Source organism: Lagenorhynchus albirostris, chromosome X (genome assembly GCF_949774975.1).
Source record: "Lagenorhynchus albirostris chromosome X, mLagAlb1.1, whole genome shotgun sequence".
NCBI lineage: Eukaryota > Metazoa > Chordata > Mammalia > Artiodactyla > Delphinidae > Lagenorhynchus > Lagenorhynchus albirostris.
Genome location: NC_083116.1, coordinates 4,716,060 through 4,734,656, shown reverse-complemented (window position 1 = coordinate 4,734,656; position 18,597 = coordinate 4,716,060). Strand labels below are relative to the sequence as shown.

The following is an 18,597-nucleotide window of genomic DNA, read 5'->3' as shown; positions in this document are numbered from 1 at the left end:
GACCCCGACCCAGAGGTCAGGAAACATCTCATCTGCTGACCGCGCTCTGGCGCCTCCAAGGCCCCCGCGGAAGGGCAAAGGATCCCTCCCTGTGTCGGGGTCTAACGTCCTCAGTCCTTCCTTCCTCGCGTGCAGGCTGGACTCTGGGCAGGACCTGGGATTGTCCCGTCTGCCAGTGTGAGTCCCTGCTCCTTATACCAGGTCTCCAGTCTCTCCGAGACCCTGACGTCAGGACGTCAGGACAGGCCTACCGTGCTCATCCCGCCCCGGGGCCTCCCACGGCCACCTGCAAGGGCGGTGATCTGGTGGGTCCCTTTTGTCCTCCCTCAGGGTCCCCTCAGTCCTGCCTAAGGGCCCTAACCTTAGTCCACCAGGGACCTGACATTTTACCCTCTGCCCTCATGCGACCCCACCCCTTATCCCAGGTCCCCAGCTTCTCTGAGACCCGGAAGTCAGGAAGTGCTGCACGTGGCGGCCTCCCAGGGCCAACTCAGTTCTGGGTTGCAGGCTGCCCTCAGTGCTCCCTCAGGGCCCTCACCTTGACTCCACACAGAACCTGGGATTCTCCGCAGTGCCCACCAGACACCCCGCCCCTTATACCCCCTCTGCAGCCTCTCTGAGACCCCGCCCCGTGCTCCCCCTCTCCAGGGTGTCTGAGACCCGGATGTTAGGAAGTGCTGCACCTGTTCATCCCGCCCTATGGCTCTAAGGGCCGACTCGGTCCTGGGATCCAGGTTCCCCTCAGTCCACACTCAGGGCTCTCACCCTGACTCTACATAAGACCTGGGATTCTCTCCTGTGCCCGCCTAGGATCCCGCCCCTTATACCCCCTTCCTAGCCTCTCTGAGACCCCGCCCCGTCCTCCCCCTCCCCAGCGTCTCTGAGACCCAGATGTCAGGAAGTGCTGCACGTGCTCGTTCTACCCTATGGCCTCCCAGGGCCAACTCTGTTCTGGGGTCCAGGCTCCCCTCAGTCCTCCCTCAGGGCCCTCACCTTGACTCCACGGAGGACCTGGGATTCTCTCCCGTGCCCACCAGACACCCCGACCCTTATACCCCCTCCCTAGCCTCTCTGAGACCCCGCCCCGTGCTCCCCCCCCCCCCGCAGCGTCTCTGAGACCCGGATGTCAGGAAGTGCTGCACGTGCTCATCCCGCCCTTTGGCCTCCCAGGTCCAACTCTGTTCTGGGGTCCAGGCTCCCCTCAGTCCTCCCTCAGGGCCCTCACCTTGACTCCACGGAGGACCTGGGATTCTCTCCCGTGCCCACCAGACACCCCGACCCTTATACCCCCTCCCTAGCCTCTCTGAGACCCCGCCCCGTGCTCCCCCTCTGCAGCGTCTCTGAGACCCGGATGTCAGGAAGTGCTGCACGTGCTCATCCCGCCCTTTGACCTACCAGGTCCAACTCTGTTCTGGGGTCCAGGCTCCCCTCAGTCCTCCCTCAGGGCCCTCACCTTGACTCCACACAGAACCTGGGATTCTCCGCAGTGCCCACCAGACACCCCGCCCCTTATACCCCCTCTGCAGCCTCTCTGAGACCCCGCCCCGTGCTCCCCCTCTCCAGGGTGTCTCAGACCCGGATGTTAGGAAGTGCTGCACCTGTTCATCCCGCCCTATGGCTCTAAGGGCCGACTCGGTCCTGGGATCCAGGTTCCCCTCAGTCCACACTCAGGGCTCTCACCCTGACTCTACATAAGACCTGGGATTCTCTCCTGTGCCCGCCTAGGATCCCGCCCCTTATACCCCCTTCCTAGCCTCTCTGAGACCCCGCCCCGTCCTCCCCCTCCCCAGCGTCTCTGAGACCCAGATGTCAGGAAGTGCTGCACGTGCTCGTTCTGCCCTATGGCCTCCCAGGGCCAACTCTGTTCTGGGGTCCAGGCTCCCCTCAGTCCTCCCTCAGGGCCCTCACCTTGACTCCACGGAGGACCTGGGATTCTCTCCCGTGCCCACCAGACACCCCGACACTTATACCCCCTCCCTAGGCTCTCTGAGACCCCGCCCCGTGCTCCCCCCCCCGCAGCGTCTCTGAGACCCGGATGTCAGGAAGTGCTGCACGTGCTCATCCCGCCCTTTGGCCTCCCAGGTCCAACTCGGTTCTGGGGTCCAGGCTCCCCTCAGTCCTCCCTCAGGGCCCTCACCTTGACTCCACGGAGGACCTGGGATTCTCTCCCGTGCCCACCAGACACCCCGACCCTTATACCCCCTCCCTAGCCTCTCTGAGACCCCGCCCCGTGCTCCCCCTCTGCAGCGTCTCTGAGACCCGGATGTCAGGAAGTGCTGCACGTGCTCATCCCGCCCTTTGACCTACCAGGTCCAACTCTGTTCTGGGGTCCAGGCTCCCCTCAGTCCTCCCTCAGGGCCCTCACCTTGACTCCACACAGAACCTGGGATTCTCCGCAGTGCCCACCAGACACCCCGCCCCTTATACCCCCTCTGCAGCCTCTCTGAGACCCCGCCCCGTGCTCCCCCTCTCCAGGGTGTCTGAGACCCGGATGTTAGGAAGTGCTGCATCTGTTCATCCCGCCCTATGGCCTCCCAGGGCCAACTCGGTTCTGGGGTCCAGGCTCCCCTCAGTCCTCCCTCAGGGCCCTCACCTTGACTCCACGGAGGACCTGGGATTCTCTCCCGTGCCCACCAGACACCCGACCCTTATTCCCCCTCCCTAGCCTCTCTGAGACCCCGCCCCGTGCTCCCCTCCCCAGCGTCTCTGAGACCCGGATGTCAGGAAGTGCACGTGCTCATTCCGCCCTATGGCCTCCCAGGACCAACTCTGTTCTGGGGTCCAGGCTCCCCTCAGTCCTCCCTCAGGGCACTCACCTTGACTCAGCGAAGGACCTGGGATTCTCTCCCGTGCCCAGGAGACACCCCGACCCTTATACTGCCTCCCCAGCCTCTCTGAGACCCCGCCCCGTACTCCCCCTCCTCAGCGTCTCTGAGACCCGGATGTCAGGAAGTGCTGCACGTGCTCATTATGCCCTATGGCCTCCCAGGGCCAACTCGGTTCTGGGGTCCAGGCTCCCCTCAGTCCTCCCTCAGGGCCCTCACCTTGACTCCACGGAGGACCTGGGATTCTCTCCCGTGCCCACCAGACACCCCGACCCTTATACCCCCTCCCTAGCCTCTCTGAGACCCCGCCCCGTACTCCCCCCCCAGCGTCTCTGAGACCCGGATGTCAGGAAGTGCTGCACGTGCTCATTCTGCCCTATGGCCTCCCAGGGCCAACTCTGTTCTGGGGTCCAGGCTCCCCTCAGTCCTCCCTCAGGGCACTCACCTTGTCTCAACGAAGGACCTGGGATTCTCTCCCATGCCCACGACACACCCCGACCCTTATACTGCCTCCCCAGCCTGAGACCCCGCCCCGTGCTCCCCCTCCGCAGCGTCTCTGAGACCCGGATGTCAGGAAGTGCTGCACGTGCTCATCCCGCCCTATGGCCTCCCAGGGCCAACTGTGTTCTGGGGTCCAGGTTCCCCTCAGTCCTCCCTCAGGGCCCTCACCTTGACTCCACGGAGGACCTGGGATTCTCTCCCGTGCCCACCAGACACCCCGACCCTTATACCCCCTCCCTAGCCTCTCTGAGACCCCGCCCCATACTCCCCTCCCCTGCGTCTCTGAGACCCGGATGTCAGGAAGTGCACGTGCTCATTCCGCCCTATGGCCTCCCAGGACCAACTCTGTTCTGGGGTCCAGGCTCCCCTCAGTCCTCCCTCAGTGCACTCACCTTGACTCAGCGAAGGACCTGGGATTCTCTCCCGTGCCCACGAGACACCCCGACCCTTATACTGCCTCCCCAGCCTCTCTGAGACCCCGCCCCGTACTCCCCCTCCTCAGCGTCTCTGAGACCCGGATGTCAGGAAGTGCTGTACGTGCTCATTATGCCCTATGTCCTCCCAGGGCCAACTCTGTTCTGGGGTCCAAGCTCCCCTCAGTCCTCCCTCAGGGCGCTCACCTTGACTCAACGCAAGACGTGGGATTCTCTCCCGTGCCCACCAGACACCCCGACCCTTATACGCCCTCCCCAGCGTCTCTAAAACCCGGATGTCTGGAAGTGCCACACTTGTTCATCCCGCCCTATGGCCTCCCAGGGCCAACACTGTTCTGGGGTTCAGGCTCCCCTTAGTCCTCCCTTAGGGCTCTCACCTTGGCTCCACGCAGGACCTGGATTCTCTCCTGTGCCCGCCTGAGACCCCGCCCCTTATACCCGCTCCACAGTCTCTGTCAGACCCTCACCCTTATACCCTTCCCTGCCTTCAGCCCTGGGAGGCCCTGGGGCGGAATGAGCACTTGGCAGCGAGTCCTCACTTATGTATCCGGGTCTCAGAGAGGCTTCGGAACAGGTATAAGCGTCCGCTCTCAGGTGTGCTATGGCTAGAATCCCAGGTCCTGTGTGGAGTCAAGGTGAGGGCCCTGAGGGAGGACTGAGGAAAACGTGGACCCCAGAACAGAGTTGGCCCCTTGAGGTCATAGGACGGGATGAGCACATCAGCACTTCCTGACTTCCGGGTCTCAGAGAAGCTGGGGACCTGGGATAAGGGGTGGGGTCGCATGAGGGCAGAGGGTAAAATGTCAGGTCCCTGGTGGACTAAGGTTAGGGCCCTTAGGCAGGACTGAGGGGACCCTGAGGGAGGACAAAAGGGACCCACCAGATCACCGCCCTTGCAGGTGGCCGTGGGAGGCCCCGGGGCGGGATGAGCACGGTAGGCCTGTCCTGACGTCCTGACGTCAGGGTCTCGGAGAGACTGGAGACCTGGTATAAGGAGCAGGGACTCACACTGGCAGACGGGACAATCCCAGGTCCTGCCCAGAGTCCAGCCTGCACGCGAGGAAGGAAGGACTGAGGACGTTAGACCCCGACACAGGGAGGGATCCTTTGCCCTTCCGCGGGGGCCTTGGAGGCGCCAGAGCGCGGTCAGCAGATGAGATGTTTCCTGACCTCTGGGTCGGGGTCCTCAGGAGGTCAGGTGTTTGGTGTGAGGGGTGAGCCTTCAGGTCCGCAGAGGGTGGACTCCCAGGACCCCGAGGGAGGACTGAGCAGACCCCCAGCCCTGGAACAGGGGCCTCGACAGAAACCTGCCCCTGTGGTCAGCGCTGGGAGGCCAGGCAGGATGTGAGGAGGAGGTGAGGACCCAGCATCTCCCCTTCCTAGGACCCTCGGGAGGCCCTGGGCAGGTGCGGCCACCTGTGGGGCCCCCTCACTGCTTTCTGTTCAGATTCGGGGTCCTGTTCTGAGTTTCCCCTCCGGCCTGCAAAGGGGAGGGTCCAGGCCCTTAAGGGGAACAGTGAGCACGACGAGCGACCCCGAGGGGACCACCCACCCCAGAACTCAGCACTGGGGGGACCTCACAGAGTCCGGCCCAATCCTCCTACCAGCACCGAGGCCCAGAGCTGTGCCACAGTGTACACAAGAGGTGCGCCCTCCATTCCTCTTACAGGGGCTCCAGGAACCGGGAGGCGAAGGCCCAGGTCTGAGGACCGTGTCCTCAGGGCACAGAGCAGAGGAGGCCCAGGCAGCGCCAGGAGCCAAGGGGAGGTGCGTGCCCTGAGTGTGTACCCAGGGGCTCCCCCTCCCAGAACAGAGGGGACCCCACAACACCCAAGTCACCCCACCGCCCTGTCAGCCCCAGAACCTGGGGCCGTGCTGGCTGCACCCCGAGGAGCCCCCTCACTTCCTTCTTCAGGTTGGCAGGGGACAGGCCGCCCAGGAGGAGCGCCCCTGTGAGGCCCGAGGGCAGCCCTTAAGACGAGACCTGTAAGTGGCCTTTGTCAGAGCTGCCCAGGGTGCCTTTCTCCGCCGAGGCCGCTCACACCCCCTCTCTTCCCCAGGTATGAGGTTCACGCCTGTCACCCGTGCCCACACTCCCGTGGGCGGCTCGACCCCAGTGATCAGGCCCCTGGTCGAGATGAGTGAGCTCCGCCAGCCTGAGGCCGACCTTGAGGCCCCAGTCCCGGCCCAGGGTCCGGTGGAGGCGCCGCTGCTGGGGGCTGCGGGGGAGGAGGCCGCATCCCCCTCGTCCTCCGCCTCCCCTGGTGCCCCTTCCCTCTCCGCCTATGCCGAGCCCTTGTCCCGCGAGGCACTTGTTGTGCTGATGGCTGACCTGGTGGGGTTCCTGCTCCTCAAGTTTCGTACCGGGGAGCCGACCTCCAAGGCGGAGATGCTGAGTACGGTCCTCCGGGAGCATCGGGACCACTTCCCCGTGGTCTTCCGCCTCGTTTGCGAGTGCCTGTATCTGGTGTTTGGCGTGGACGTGGAGGAGGTGGACCCCCGCGAGCGCACCTACGTCCTGGTCCCCACCCTGGGCCTCACCTGGGATGCAGTGCTGAGGGCCGGGCAGCCCACGCCCAAGGCCGGCCTCCTGGTGCCGGTCCTGGGCGTGATCACCCTGTTCGGTGACCGCGCCCCTGAGGAGGAGGTGTGGGGAGTGCTCGGCAACATGGGGGTGTGTGCCGGGAAGGAGTCCTGCGTCTATGGGGAGCCCAGGGAGCTGCTCACCAAAGTGTGGGTGCAGGAGGGCTACCTGGAGTACCGGCAGGTGCCCCACAGCGACCCTGCCCGCTACGAGTTCCTGTGGGGTGCCCGGGCCTACGCGGAGACCAGCAAGTGGCAGGTCCTGGAGCATCTGCTCAGGGTCAGTAGCTTGGATCCCAGGTCCTTCCCATCCCTGTGTGCAGGGGGTGTGAGCGACGAGGAAGAGGGAGCGTGAGCCAGAGCAGCAGCCAGGCTCCTTCCAGGCCCAAGTTCACTGGTAGCAAGTGAGGCTGGTCCTTCACTCTGAGTTTGAAGAGAGAGCGGTCGAGTTTCCAAGTAGTGAGGGCCCCTGCGAGTGGGGGGAACATGGTGTGTAGCATCTTTGGGTTCCTCTTGTGTAAGATGACATGGAATATCATCTGTGTTTTCTTTAGGAGTTTTTTAAATGTTATTCCGTTTAATGGAAGACTAAACAAGCTTCAGTGTCTAACTTTGTGAATGACATTGATTAGAATGTGTTTATAATTACTCAGTTTAAGAACAAGAGTTTTGCTCTTTTGTAAAAGAGACTGGGAAATCTCCCATTTCATTTTGTGACCCTGAAGCAGATAACACGGAATTGGAATCAGAACTGCTCTGGACATGTGAAAGTACTTAGCAGTAATGTAGATGGGGGAAGAATTAGAAAAATAAAAGTAATCGTAGTGAGTTTTTGCTTCTTATCCTGCTTGTCTGTCATTCTGTAAAACTAAGCTATCTCTGTTTAGTTGGATTTGCACGGTGATTTACGAAAGTATGAAAAAACTGATTTGAGTAAGTAAGGCCCCTGCTCTCCGGCTTATTTATTCGGCAGACCTCCACGGAGCCTCTGCTCTCCGGAAGGCCCTGTGTTAGCAGCGGGAACGCTAGGAAAAGCAGGACACACCCACACCTGGAGTGATGGTCTAGGAGCCACTGTCACATGAGGAAGGTGGTGAGACGTCCCCTAAGTCCCACAGAACAAGTCCACATGGGACGAGGCGGTGGGGCTCCAGGAGCGAGCCCTGGAGTGTTAAGTGCCCCGAGCCAGGGCAGTTTGGGGCTTTGGGAAGCGGGGCTTCCTTCCGTGGGAGGTGATGGTGATGAAGCTGGGTGGTGGCAGCAGCCAGACCTGCAGGCGGTGTGTTTGGGGGGAAAGTCTGAAATGCGACATTACTGTGAGGTGTCCTTCTGGATCACGGATGAACCCGAGAGAAATCTCATACTCGGGCAGGAAGGAAGGGGTCCCGGCTCTTGTTGCATTGCAGTTGACCATAGTGAAGAAGTAGGTGTTATATATGCAACAGCTGGAGAAACGCGGTCATACTCCCTTGACGTGATGCCCAGAGTCCGTGGACAGGCCCTCTTTTCCCTGTTCTTGGGGGAACCAGAACCCAAGGTGCTAATTAGCTTTAATCATTATCGTGACTGTACTTTGGCAATTGTAATCAAGGACTCGATGTCTGGTGGGGCTGAAATGAAGCAAAGGAACGGTTTGGATGGAAGAGCATCTGGGAGGGATGCAAAGCCTTGTTCCTTGATTCTATTTCCTGGGGCTTCGTGTCGTATCTCGCTGGGAACACCCCTCCGCACCCGAATTTAACACACCCTCTAACTGGGAAAATTTCCTTAGTTTTATTGATGAAACATCTTGTTTGGCTAATTAGCTTTTCCACATCCTATTGAGCTGCATATTCTCTGACACGACCGGGACAAGAAACCGCCCAACCAAATGCCAGAGGAGAGAGGGGAAGGGTCTGAGGCCGAACAACATGAGAAATACCTGCCAATCATCGAAGTTCCAACAGACGCCAGGCCCTGTGAGCTGCTCTACGCAGCTCACACACATCCCTGCAGCCCGAGACAGGGCTCATCACACCCATTCGCTTCACGGGTGAGGAACCTGAGGCCACGGGGCTTGAGAATCTTCCCAGGATCACGTGCTGGTAAGTGACGGCGTGGGGACCAGAGCCCTGGTCTGAATTCCTCTCGAGCCCACGCTGTTCCCACCCACCCCAGCCCGTGGCTGACCTTCTGACTGGCGATTCACTGCTCTTCTCAGCGTCACACGGTGTCTTTCAGTTGACAAAAGCAGGCCCAAGAAAGGAAGGTGCCAAGGAGAAGCAGAGACAGTGTGGGGCTCGTCTGTGGCTTGTTGAGAGCTGACACCGCCAGGGGCCGGCATTTCTGGCCAGTCCCGGCACCTTCCCGTGTGACGGCGCCCTGTCCCTGCTCCTGCCCTGGGGCCCTCCTGTCCAACGGGAACCTGGCCGGCTGAGCTGCTCATGGCTGAGCCACGGGGAGGGAGGGACTGAGACTGCCTGGGACTGACTGTAAGGCCCCAGTGCCTACTGGGATAAGGCCCCTGCAGGAGCCTCCTCAGATACTGGAGGGAAGTTAACGCTGGCAGACACCCCGAGACCCTGGCGGCAGCGCGGGAGGGGAGCGGCTGGGGGGCCTCTGGGCTGGGGGCATCAGGGCGCGGAAGCCAAGGGCAGGGGCTGGAGGGCGAGGCTGGCAAAGGCAGGCCTCGGACGTCGCCAGGGCTTGTGCCTGCCCAGCTGAAGGGTCCCGAGACCCGGCTGAGGAAGACCCCACGGTGCCACACAAACCCACTGCCGGGGCCCGGCTGGCACCTGGCAGGGAGGGGGACCAGGAAGGAGGCAGTTCCTACGGGACCCAGGGGGCGAGGGAGGGCCCGAGGAGGGGGGCAGCAGGCAAGGCCACACAGGCAGGCTGGGCCCAAGGAGGCCCCAGCCTTTGGGCCCCTTCTGAGGAGCCACCGACGGCCTCCGCCACAATTCGCAGCCTCCGAGGTCATGTCCCTACAGGAGGACCTGACCTGAAGAATGCTTTGTAAACCAGTTTAGAAGCATAAAGACCAGGGAGCAGGCCCGAATCTAGGCCCGGGAGCTCCATGCAGGATGCCAGTCCTTAGGCTGAAAGGCACCTCGGGCGATCCTCCTGCACACCCTCTTAGCTCTCCCCTTTCAGAAATAGGGCAGTGGCGCTCACAGAGGGCAGATGACCCTGCTTAGTGGCAGAGCTGGGACAGGGACCTAGGATCCTCGCAGACGGGCCTTTCCAAGGTGCCACTCTGTCCGCTACACAGTGACTATGAAGGACAAAGTCGCCCACAACGGCCAGAGAACGCGCATCACCAAACCCACCGTCCTATCCTCCCACCTGCGGTGAAGACGGACGACTCTCACTCGGGTTTCGGCGCGTCCGACACCCAGACCCTCATCTACTTCCAAATGCACGTGGACGGGGGCTTCCCCCGGTCACGTCTAGGTCGGCAAGTAGGAAATTTCCTTGGGACTGAGTCCGTGTCACGCAGGCCCGTTCAAAAGCGTCGAAGCTGAAAGCAAACAAAATCATTCCATGTATCCTCAAGGTAACAGCGGGGACAGGGCCCCGGGGGTGGGGGGGGAGGGGGGGCAGGGGCGGGCGTGGGGAAGGAGAGCAGGGCTGGCCTGGGAGCGCACCAGTGAAATGCCTGCTTTCAATGGGACAGGCTACACGCCGAAGCCCCAGATCAAGTCCTTCAAAGGGCAAGTACCCACGGAGACCCAAGGTGGACGTGGGAGGCCAGGATCGGGGGGGAGCAGAAGCCAAACCACCCCACTGCGGAAAGGAAACAGGGCTTTCGAGGCAGCCTCCAGGGAGGCTGAATCCGACGGTCTGGGAAGGCGATGGGAAAAGGACGCACGCAGGTGTTCCAAAAGTGAGCGCTCTTGGGCCATGAGAAGGGCTTCTACGGGAAGAAATGGACGCTGAAGACAAGCCCTCTGTGATCCGCACAGGGATGGGGTCTGGGGGCAGGCAGAGCCCAAAAGGAGGCTCGATGCCCAGCGGAGGGCACGTGGCTATGCCCTCCCACGCGGCATCGTGGGCAGGGCTGTGTCTGAGGTGCTTGGGGAACACTCGAGTTGAATGTGAGGTCGCGCACAGCCCTACTCTGGGGACAGCTTGACCTGGGAGGCAGGAAATCAGGACCCTTTGTTTGGGCCCATCTGAGCGGGACCGGCCAGCTGGCAGGAACAGCTGCAAGCGACCAGAGCCGGAAGGGGGATGGGGGTGGGGGGGGTGGGCACCGACTCAGGCTAGGCCAACCAGCCCGCTAGGGAGCCCCATCTTCTGGGAGGGACAGTCGCCAGGGGCCCACGTGATCCCTGTGGTCTCAGTGGCAGCCAAGCTACGCCTCGCCAGGGCCTGGCCCTTGAGCACATCGGAAGCCAGCATGAAGGGATGGGAGTGGAGACAGGATCACGTTTCTCAACCCATCCGGGGCCTGGCCCCTTGAAACAAGGTGCCTGGCGGCAGACGGAAGTCTTTCCCGGGAACTTGAACCACACTTTTCGAGGCTTTTAGAAAAAAAGACACTTGGCCAGGGCTCCCTCTCCAGACCGCCTCGGTGACACCACGTGACAATAAAGAAGACTGCGACTTGAGCGGCTGGCTGCCCCACTACCGAGATTCTAGAGTCTTGCGGACAGTATTTACTGGGCATCCCCGCTCTGGTCCAAGGCATTTCTGCCCTGAGAGTTCAGTCATACGGTCTCGGGTGGAGAATGCTCCCAATCCAGACTGGCTCCATGGCTAGTCAGAGCAGCGATGAGCTGTGTACAGCCATGCTGGGCCCATCGGCTGACGCAGAGCCAGCAACGTGGGTCCCCTCTCGTGCGTCCCCGCATCCCAACGTGGATTCACGGGAGAGTTCGGAGAAGCAGGGCGACCAAGCCGAGAGCCCAGATCCCGGCTCCCAAGACAACCCGCCACCACAGGGCGCAGACTACGGTGTGGCCAACCAGAGTATTCTTCAGCTCTCCCTCCCAAGAAAGCTCTGGACGATGGCGGAGGAGCCCGCCTTCACCTCTGTGCGCTGGAATGACAAGGGAGATATGGTGATCGTCGAGGAAGACCTCTTCCAGAGGGAGGTTCTTCACCGCAGAGGCGCAGACAGGATTTTCAACACAGACAGCTTGACGACTTTCATCCGCCAAATGAACCGGCAGGGATTCAGCAAAATACGCCTGAGCAGCCGCTCTCCAGGGAAGAAGAGGCTGATGGTAAAGTAGAAAGCCCTTCCGCTGCCCACGTTCTCTTGTTATTCGAACACCTCCCGGGGAGGCCAGATGGGCCACGTGCTGAACGGGTTTCATTTCCGAGAATAAGTTTCCTCACGTGAGAAGGTAGTTAAGGAAAGATGAGAAAGTAGAGCCTGTGGTATTCAGCCACAGCCCCTTAGAGGGGACCTGCAGGTGCGCCTACAGACCCTCTCGAGAGGCCACGAGATGTCAGGCAGCGACAGTAACACCTCGACCGAGGCTCGCCTCGGGGAGCTCTAGGGAGCGCACACTCCAGGGCGGAATAACCTGCCAGGAACTTAAAGAGACCTTTTCTCCACAGTCAGATAAGACCATTATGAGGGACGGGGGTGGGCGGGGAGGAGTGGGTATTTTCTCCCAGAATGGCTAAAGTGATTCGTTTCATTTCAGATCTTCTGCAACTCCAACTTTCAGAGACACAAGCCTCTGCTCATCGAGAACATTCAGAGAAAATGCAACCTGGGAGCAACTGATCAGCCCGGGACCAGCGCAACAGCCCCGAAGGGAAAGAAGCCGGTGGCTGCCACTAGACGCTCCCCACAAATCCCTTACAACGATTCCACCACCCAGAAGAAAGCCCCAGGTGCTCAGGGGCCCAGCGCTACCCAGCCTCTCCTGTCCTCTAGCACGTGCTCTACGAGCGGTGGAGCGGGATGGGCCAGGGAACACCACGCCCCCAGTGAGCAGGGCGGCCTGAGCGGGCAGGGCACTCCCTGGAATGTCACTTCTGTGCCCCCGCTATGGCGCCAGGGAACTGCCCGCCAGCCCCACGGTTTACCCGGCTTATGGCTCGGAGATGTCTCTGTACAACAGCTGTCTCTCCCTCCTGCCGGGGGCCCTTTTAGCTACGTCCCCAAACAAGGTCCCTGAGGTGGACGAGGAGTAGGGGGGCTCCTCAGACTGCAGGCGTGCTCTCCACCAACAGTGCAAGGACCACTGCGATCCCTGAGCTCGCAGGCCCCTGGGGACACACAAAAAGCCCCATCTCATAACCAAGAACCTACTTTTGTCTCTAATAAAGAAAAGCCAAAGTCCACGGGAGCAAATGAAGAATCGAACGAGAAGTGCGAGTCTTGTGTCCTTTCTAACTGTCCGTACTAGTCACACATCTCAGTGGACGGGCCCGACGAGGCTGGAAACCCACAGCCCCGGCAGGCTTTGGTCCCCGCCGCCCCCTTTCGTTTAGAAGCCGCAGCATTTCCCACGCTCAGCCACGGACGTGGCTCGGGAGCGCTGAGGCCAGCCCAGGACAGGCTGGTCCCTGGGCCTTGCCTGCTAGTCAGGAGGCAGCACAGCCTGGCTCCTGACCTCAGGGGTGTCACCTTCCATTAGTCATGCATCCTGAAGCAGAAGGAGCCTCCTCCTGGGTCCCCCTACGATGCCAGAAGTTTCTGACCCGCAGCTGAGCGTGTGTCCAGCCCACCATCCAGGGGCCTCCCAAAGAGGCCCGCCGGAAAGGAGGGCCATCCCACCCACCAAGGTAGGCGTGCACACTGCCGTCTGCCTCAGAAGAGACGGGCCCTTCCCAGCCGACACCTGGGGGAAAGCCCAGCACCTTCAGAGGTGACAACCCCTAGAAAGCTTGCTGACAAATGGCCCCAAACCCCACAGAGAAGTAAAAGAGGTTTCCACAAAGCGAGCGCCAGCCCTTTTCACTTTGCCGTCAGAGCTGTATTTAGGAGCCTGTCTTCGGACGTGAAGTGGCCGGGCAGCACGTCTAACACACACGCTTCGTGAGCCAAGGGACGCTTTACAACAGGGCCAGGGTCACCTGCAAGGACAGACCGCGCCCTCTTTCTGGGCCTGCGGTCCTCTCGCGCGTGCACGAGGCCCGCCACCGGCCTTCCCCCATCGTTCGTTCCCCAGACGCGGTCCAAACATCTGGGAGCTCTGACCAGGCCAAAGAGGGGAAAACGCTAACTGGTCCCCCCAAAACACATCTCTCTCAACCACCCAGAACCAGTAGGGCCAAAACGAGTGGCCCTGCCATCTTTTCCTAAAGGTCAAAGTCCTCGAGACTCTGTCGCTGAGCCCAGAGCGGCATCGCACGAGGAGAGTCCCAACCCCTGTCCCTGCACCAGGTGGGCACGTCTGCTTCCGTGAACAGCACGGAGCGGGCAGCGCTCCCCGGGGCAGGGCCGATTCAGACCGAACCAGACGTGCACGTCCAGGGCGTGAAGGCGAGTGGACGGTGGCACAATGAGCCGGTCTCTCGGTCACCTTCCTCTCGAGAGCCCAGTCTGGTCAGGCCTCCTGCCCAAAGGGGATCAGGTGCTCGGGGATGTCCACCTGGAAGACGTCCTTCCCGCCTCTCCCGGGGACAGGCTGCAGCAGCCAGCGGGGGTTGGCAAGCGCAGTCAGGTACTTCTGCTGCAGGTTGGGCAGCAGGGCTTGATTCTCCAGCTCCGCAACCTCGTTGGGACCTAAGTTTTCCGGGCACAGCGAAGTGTCCCCAATGTCAACCAGCCCTGTGCACAAAGACACAAGCACACAGATGGAGAACAAGGTGATTCAAAGTCACGACCGCTAGAGACCAAGACCACGTCATCGAGGGGACCCGGGGTGAGCTGGGTCCCTCTGGCCGAGCACTTCGCACCCGCCAACCTCGGTTCAGGGAATTGGGGGCGAGGCCGAGGGAGGGAGGGAGGGAGGGAGGGAGAGCAATGAAAAGGAGAGGCCTGGTCCCCCACAACCCCACCAAGGCCCGACCGCTGCAGGCAGCAGGTACAGGTCAGGAGGGCCCCGGGCCGCCGCTGCGGGGGGCCTACGGGCAATCAGGTCCCTGAGCGATCCACCGGGGGCCAGCGGTTGATGCGGGACCTGCCCCCGCCGGGGGCTTTAGGGGACTTCCTCAGGATGCGGCGGGCAGCGGGGGTGAGGCGGGCGCGTGAAGCCGGGCGGGCAGCCCGAGTCCCCAGGTCCCCCTCACACGCAGCTCTGGCTGCCGTGCTGCCTCCCGCGGGCTCTGCCACGGCGCGCACACGGACACACACGGAGGCGAGCGCCACGGGCAGAGCCGGACCCGCCTCTGCCTCTCAGAGCACAAAGGGGGACTGAGGCCCAGAGTGGCGGGGAGGGGACCTTCCCGGCCCCTCCGAAGGCGAGGTGCCTCAGGAAAACGAACCCTAACCCCACACCGACCGGTTCAAAAGAAAACGAGACGCCAAAGCCCCGGGTGAGACCCTGGGGGGCAGCCCCGGGAGGCGACCGTCACTTGCCGGCTATCACTCCGCGGCCGAACTTCTCCCCGTCCCGCAGCAAGGCCTGGATCTGCGCGGGGCTCATCCCCAGCCTCCCGGCCAGCAGCTCCCTCCAGGCCGCGTCCTCCCAGTCCCTGTGCGCGATGTGGACGGCCAGGGTGCGGTGCCGCTGGCCGCTCAGCACGGGCCGCCACCGCGTCTCCAGGGTCTTCACCCCATTTAAGACGAAACCCGCATAAGGCTGCCGGAAGGACAGGCAGCCGAACTTCATCTCCCAGAGCTCCCAGGGCCTCACGCGCCTGTGGAAACACAGAACCAGAACGGTCAAGCAGCCTGACGTGCCGGCCTCCGAGCTCATGACCCGTGGGCCTGACCTCAGCCCCGTGGGCCCCCCGGGCGCCAGCCCCTTCCATCCGTCTCCGCGCCCGTCAGCTGACAGGGGGTGCCGACCGGGGGGATCCGTCCATCAGATGGAGTCCGCGGGGACCTCACAAGGGAGGCCGGGACAGCGAGAGAGAGGCGTGTGGGCAATTCCACGACAGAGGGCACTGGGCCCCGGGCGGCAGAGAGGAGGGAGGGACGGCCCCTTGGCTTCACAGCCCAGTGGCCGGGCTCTGGCCCTCTCCCGGCACAGACAGGGACAGTCCTGGGCCTGGCTTCGCCCCTGCCCCCGGCCCCGCAGCTCCCTGGCCCTGCCGCTGCCCATGCTCTGCGGATCCCCCATCTTACCCAGGGCTGCTGAGTGCAAATCCTTGGCAACCAACCTTGGCTCGGCCCTGGGGACGGCCTGGCTCTCACATGGCCCTGCCAGGTGTCTCTTCCCCGCGCGCCTTGGGAGCCACCCTCCTCCCACCCCTTCCCGCACCACCGCTTCCACCCCGGCCCGGAGCCCGAGAAAGGATACGTGACGGCAGGAACTACCGGCACTGGTGCGCGTTCCGTCTCCACGCCAGGACCTGGGACGGGCACCATCCAGGGACCACAGAATTCAATCCTCAAATAACCCGGGAGGTTACCGTCACCCCGCTCTGCAGCTGAGGAGGCGCCGAAGGAGAGACAGCGCATGGTTCCAGGGGACCTGACTCCACGCGCCCCCGTCCTCGCCTGCTTTCCTTGTACCTGGGTGGTGGGGGGAGGGTCCCTGCTCGCTGAGGACAGAGGAGCAGGGGAGCCGCGGGCCTGAAAGTCAGCCGGGTCACGGCACCGCACGGAGCCTCCACTTCCACGTGGCTGTGAGGACGGGGGACAAGGCCGCAAAGGCAGCCAGTCCAGGACCTTCCAAGGCTTTCCTTCCCCGAGCAGAGCGGAGACACATTTCTCTCCAGGGCCCATGAGGCCCCACATGGTCTGGCTCCTCCCCCTGGCTGCCTGCTCTCCTCGCCCCTGGATTCACTCCCTGCAGCCATGAAGGCCTTCCTTCCATCCCTGGAACGTTCCACGTGTGCTCCTACCTCAGAGCCTTTGGAGAGTGGTAGGGGTCACACCGTGCCCCTGAAATTCACGTGCTGGAATCTCAACCCCAAGTTCCTCAGAGTGTGACCCTACCTACAAAGCAAAGGTCTTCACAGGGGTGATCAAGGTCCGATGAGCTCATTAGGGTCGACCCTCCTCTAACAGGACTGATGTCCCCACAAAAAGGGGCCAGTTAGAGACAGAGCGGCACACAGGAGAGCCAGCAGAGCCCCGGGAGTGAGGGGGGCGGGATGGGACAGATTCCCTCCACAGCCCCCACAAGAGCCACCACCGGCGGCACCTAGATCTCGGGCTTCTGGCCTCCAGAACCGCAAGGCAATACGTTCTGTAGTTCAAGCCACCCAGACCGTGGGACTCTGACACGACTGCCCGGGCGAGCGATCACAGAGGGTCAGCCCTGTCCTGGACACCTCTCCACGCGGGGGTGGGGGATGACTTCTCCGCTCACAGCACCTCGGGAACACCGCTTCACGTCTGGACGTCTCCATCTGTCCTATTTTCACCGCCCACACGGTACCCCGTCGTCGGCTGTCCCACAGGTTACTGACTCTTCCCCCGCCGATGGGGACTCCCAGACTGCTTGGCACTTTCTGCCCCTCTAGACACTCAACACGACCACACACTCGCTAACTGAAGCCCCGGGCCGGAGGAGGCCCGCGTCACACGGCACACATCCCGAGATGCTGACACACGCCAGCAAACGGCCTTCCGCAAAGGCTCCCCCACGTACACTCTGCCAGCCACGGGCGAGGCTGCCGTGCCCTCACGCACTGGCGGGCCCCCGAGCATCATCACCCCGCTTAACCTCTGCCAACCTGATGGGTGACAAAGGGTCGCCCTCCTCACTGCGTTTGGGTTAGTTACGAGGGAGGCTGGCCAGTCCCTGGGGCCTGGCCGTTTCTCCGGCTCCTACTGGGGTGTGTGACTGGATCCCAGGCTCGCCCGCGGTTTCCGCCACTCAGCTTCTCAGCCAGCCCCTTCCTCACGGGCGCCACCAGATCACAACCACGGGACCCGAACCGTGCGGGCGGAATCCCTGGGGAGAGTCCCTCGGGAAGAAGGCGGCTGAGTGCCCGCCTACCTCTCGACGCAGAGGGTGCCTGCTTGGTGGCCAGAGGAGAAAACACTCTTCCACTTGTCTGGGTGTCTTCACCTGCACGAGAACCAGAGGGACAAGGAGAAAAGTCATCAGCCACAAGACAGCAATGCCGGCCAAGGAACCACAACGGTCTTCTTCTCGGCAGGGACCGGAGACCACCAGGACCCAGGAGGGCCCAACCGATGAGAAACACACGTGCCGCCTCCCTCAGGGTTGGTCCTGCTCATCAAGGCAACGGCTCCGTCCCCGCCCGGCTGGGTCGGGGACCCCACGATGCCTCAGCCCGCAGCACAGAAGCCCATCCCACAGGAGTGACGGTGACCTTACAGCCCAGCAGCTCCCGCATCCAACAGGAGAAAACGACACCTCTCCTCACAGTGCCACGCGGGAAGGATCTGGAGAGCCCCACAGTCCGTGACCCTCAATGGACTCCTGGCTGGGCCCCACCGAGAGGGGAGCCGTGGACAAGCAGCTGAGCACCGCAGGGCAGGGAGGTGGGTGGGGTGTGGGGTGGGGTGGGGGTTGTGGGGGGTGGGGTGTGGGGTGTGGGGGCTGGGGGGTGGGGGCGGTGCCCGCGGGAGGCGGGGGGTGGCAGGACTGCGGGCGGCTGGTGCGTGTGGACCAGCGCATCGCGGGACACACACGTGGAAGGATGGCGGGCGGGGACGGTGGCGGTGGAGGGGACAGGAAGGTGCAGCCTCGGCCGCCCCGCGCGCGCTCCCCGACGCAGATCCCGGGAAACTCCCGCCCGGAGGTACCGTCCGCGGGCGCGGCGGGTCCTGGCTCCTTGTGGGCGGGGCGAGTCGCGGGCGCGGTGGGACGGCCCGGCTGCGGCCACCGGGAAGGACGGTCGTCCGCCTCGGGGAACCGGGACCGGTGACAGGTAGCCGCGCCCGCAAGCGCTGACGCTCCTTATTTCCGGGGTGAACGCATGCACGTCCACACGTACGCACGCACGCACGCACGCAGGCACGTAGACACGCACTTACGAACAATCGCGCATTTGCCGCAGGCTCCGGCCGCTAGGAGACAGAGTAGGAGCCGCCAGGCCATGCGGCGCGCGGAAGGCCAGGCCGCTCGGAGGTTCGAGACCGGCGGCGTGGAGCGGCACCCAGAGGAGGACCAGGAAGTGGGCGGGGGAGCGGGTCGGAAGAGAAGGGGCGGGGCTGTGGCGAATAGCTGGGGAGGAGCTGGGGGAGGGGCAGGGCGGAGGTGGGAGGAACGGGGGGGAGG

The 18,597-nt window shown here is 62.8% G+C and overlaps 3 protein-coding genes across 11 annotated transcripts; 2 read left to right on the top strand and 1 right to left on the bottom strand.

Moving 5' to 3' along the window:
• Positions 1–5,897: 5,897 nt before the first annotated feature.
• LOC132514082 (melanoma-associated antigen 4-like) lies at positions 5,898–6,698 on the top strand. The gene has a single exon (XM_060138785.1). The coding sequence runs from the start codon at positions 5,898–5,900 to the stop codon at positions 6,696–6,698; it is 801 nt and encodes a 266-aa protein (XP_059994768.1).
• Positions 6,699–11,079: 4,381 nt separating this feature from the next.
• LOC132514085 (heat shock transcription factor, X-linked member 3-like) lies at positions 11,080–12,541 on the top strand. Its single transcript, XM_060138796.1, is given in 3 exon segments — positions 11,080–11,553; positions 11,983–12,332; positions 12,334–12,541. Coding segments are annotated over 3 exon segments (1,032 nt in total).
• A 700-nt stretch (positions 12,542–13,241) lies between these two features.
• Positions 13,242–18,496, bottom strand: EOLA2 (endothelium and lymphocyte associated ASCH domain 2). 9 transcript variants are annotated; one of them, XM_060138790.1, is made up of 6 exons: positions 18,123–18,308; positions 17,692–17,796; positions 17,347–17,418; positions 15,714–15,826; positions 14,811–15,091; positions 13,917–14,060 (listed from the first exon to the last, which is right to left on the bottom strand). In XM_060138790.1, exons 2-6 carry the CDS (start codon positions 17,708–17,710, stop codon positions 14,051–14,053), a joined length of 495 nt encoding a protein of 164 aa, XP_059994773.1. In that variant the 5' UTR covers positions 17,711–17,796; positions 18,123–18,308; the 3' UTR covers positions 13,917–14,050. The 9 variants fall into 9 exon arrangements, with proteins under 9 accessions (XP_059994777.1, XP_059994775.1, XP_059994774.1 ...); XM_060138787.1 differs by lacking the exons at positions 17,692–17,796; positions 18,123–18,308 and adding an exon at positions 18,354–18,496; XM_060138794.1 differs by lacking the exons at positions 15,714–15,826; positions 17,692–17,796; positions 18,123–18,308 and adding an exon at positions 18,350–18,445 and having other exon boundaries at positions 13,242–14,060.
• Positions 18,497–18,597: the final 101 nt, after the last annotated feature.

Coding starts and splice junctions, on each gene's coding strand:
- LOC132514082 (XM_060138785.1), top strand. CDS start 5,898: ATGAGTGAGCTCCGCCAGCCTGAGGCCGACCTTGAGGCCCCAGTCCCG.
- EOLA2 (XM_060138786.1), bottom strand. CDS start 15,150: ATGAGCTCGGAGGCCGGCACGTCAGGCTGCTTGACCGTTCTGGTTCTG. Junction 14,061..14,810: donor CGGCCGCGGAGTGATAGCCG/GCAAGTGACGGT, acceptor CTTTGTGCACAG/GGCTGGTTGACATTGGGGAC.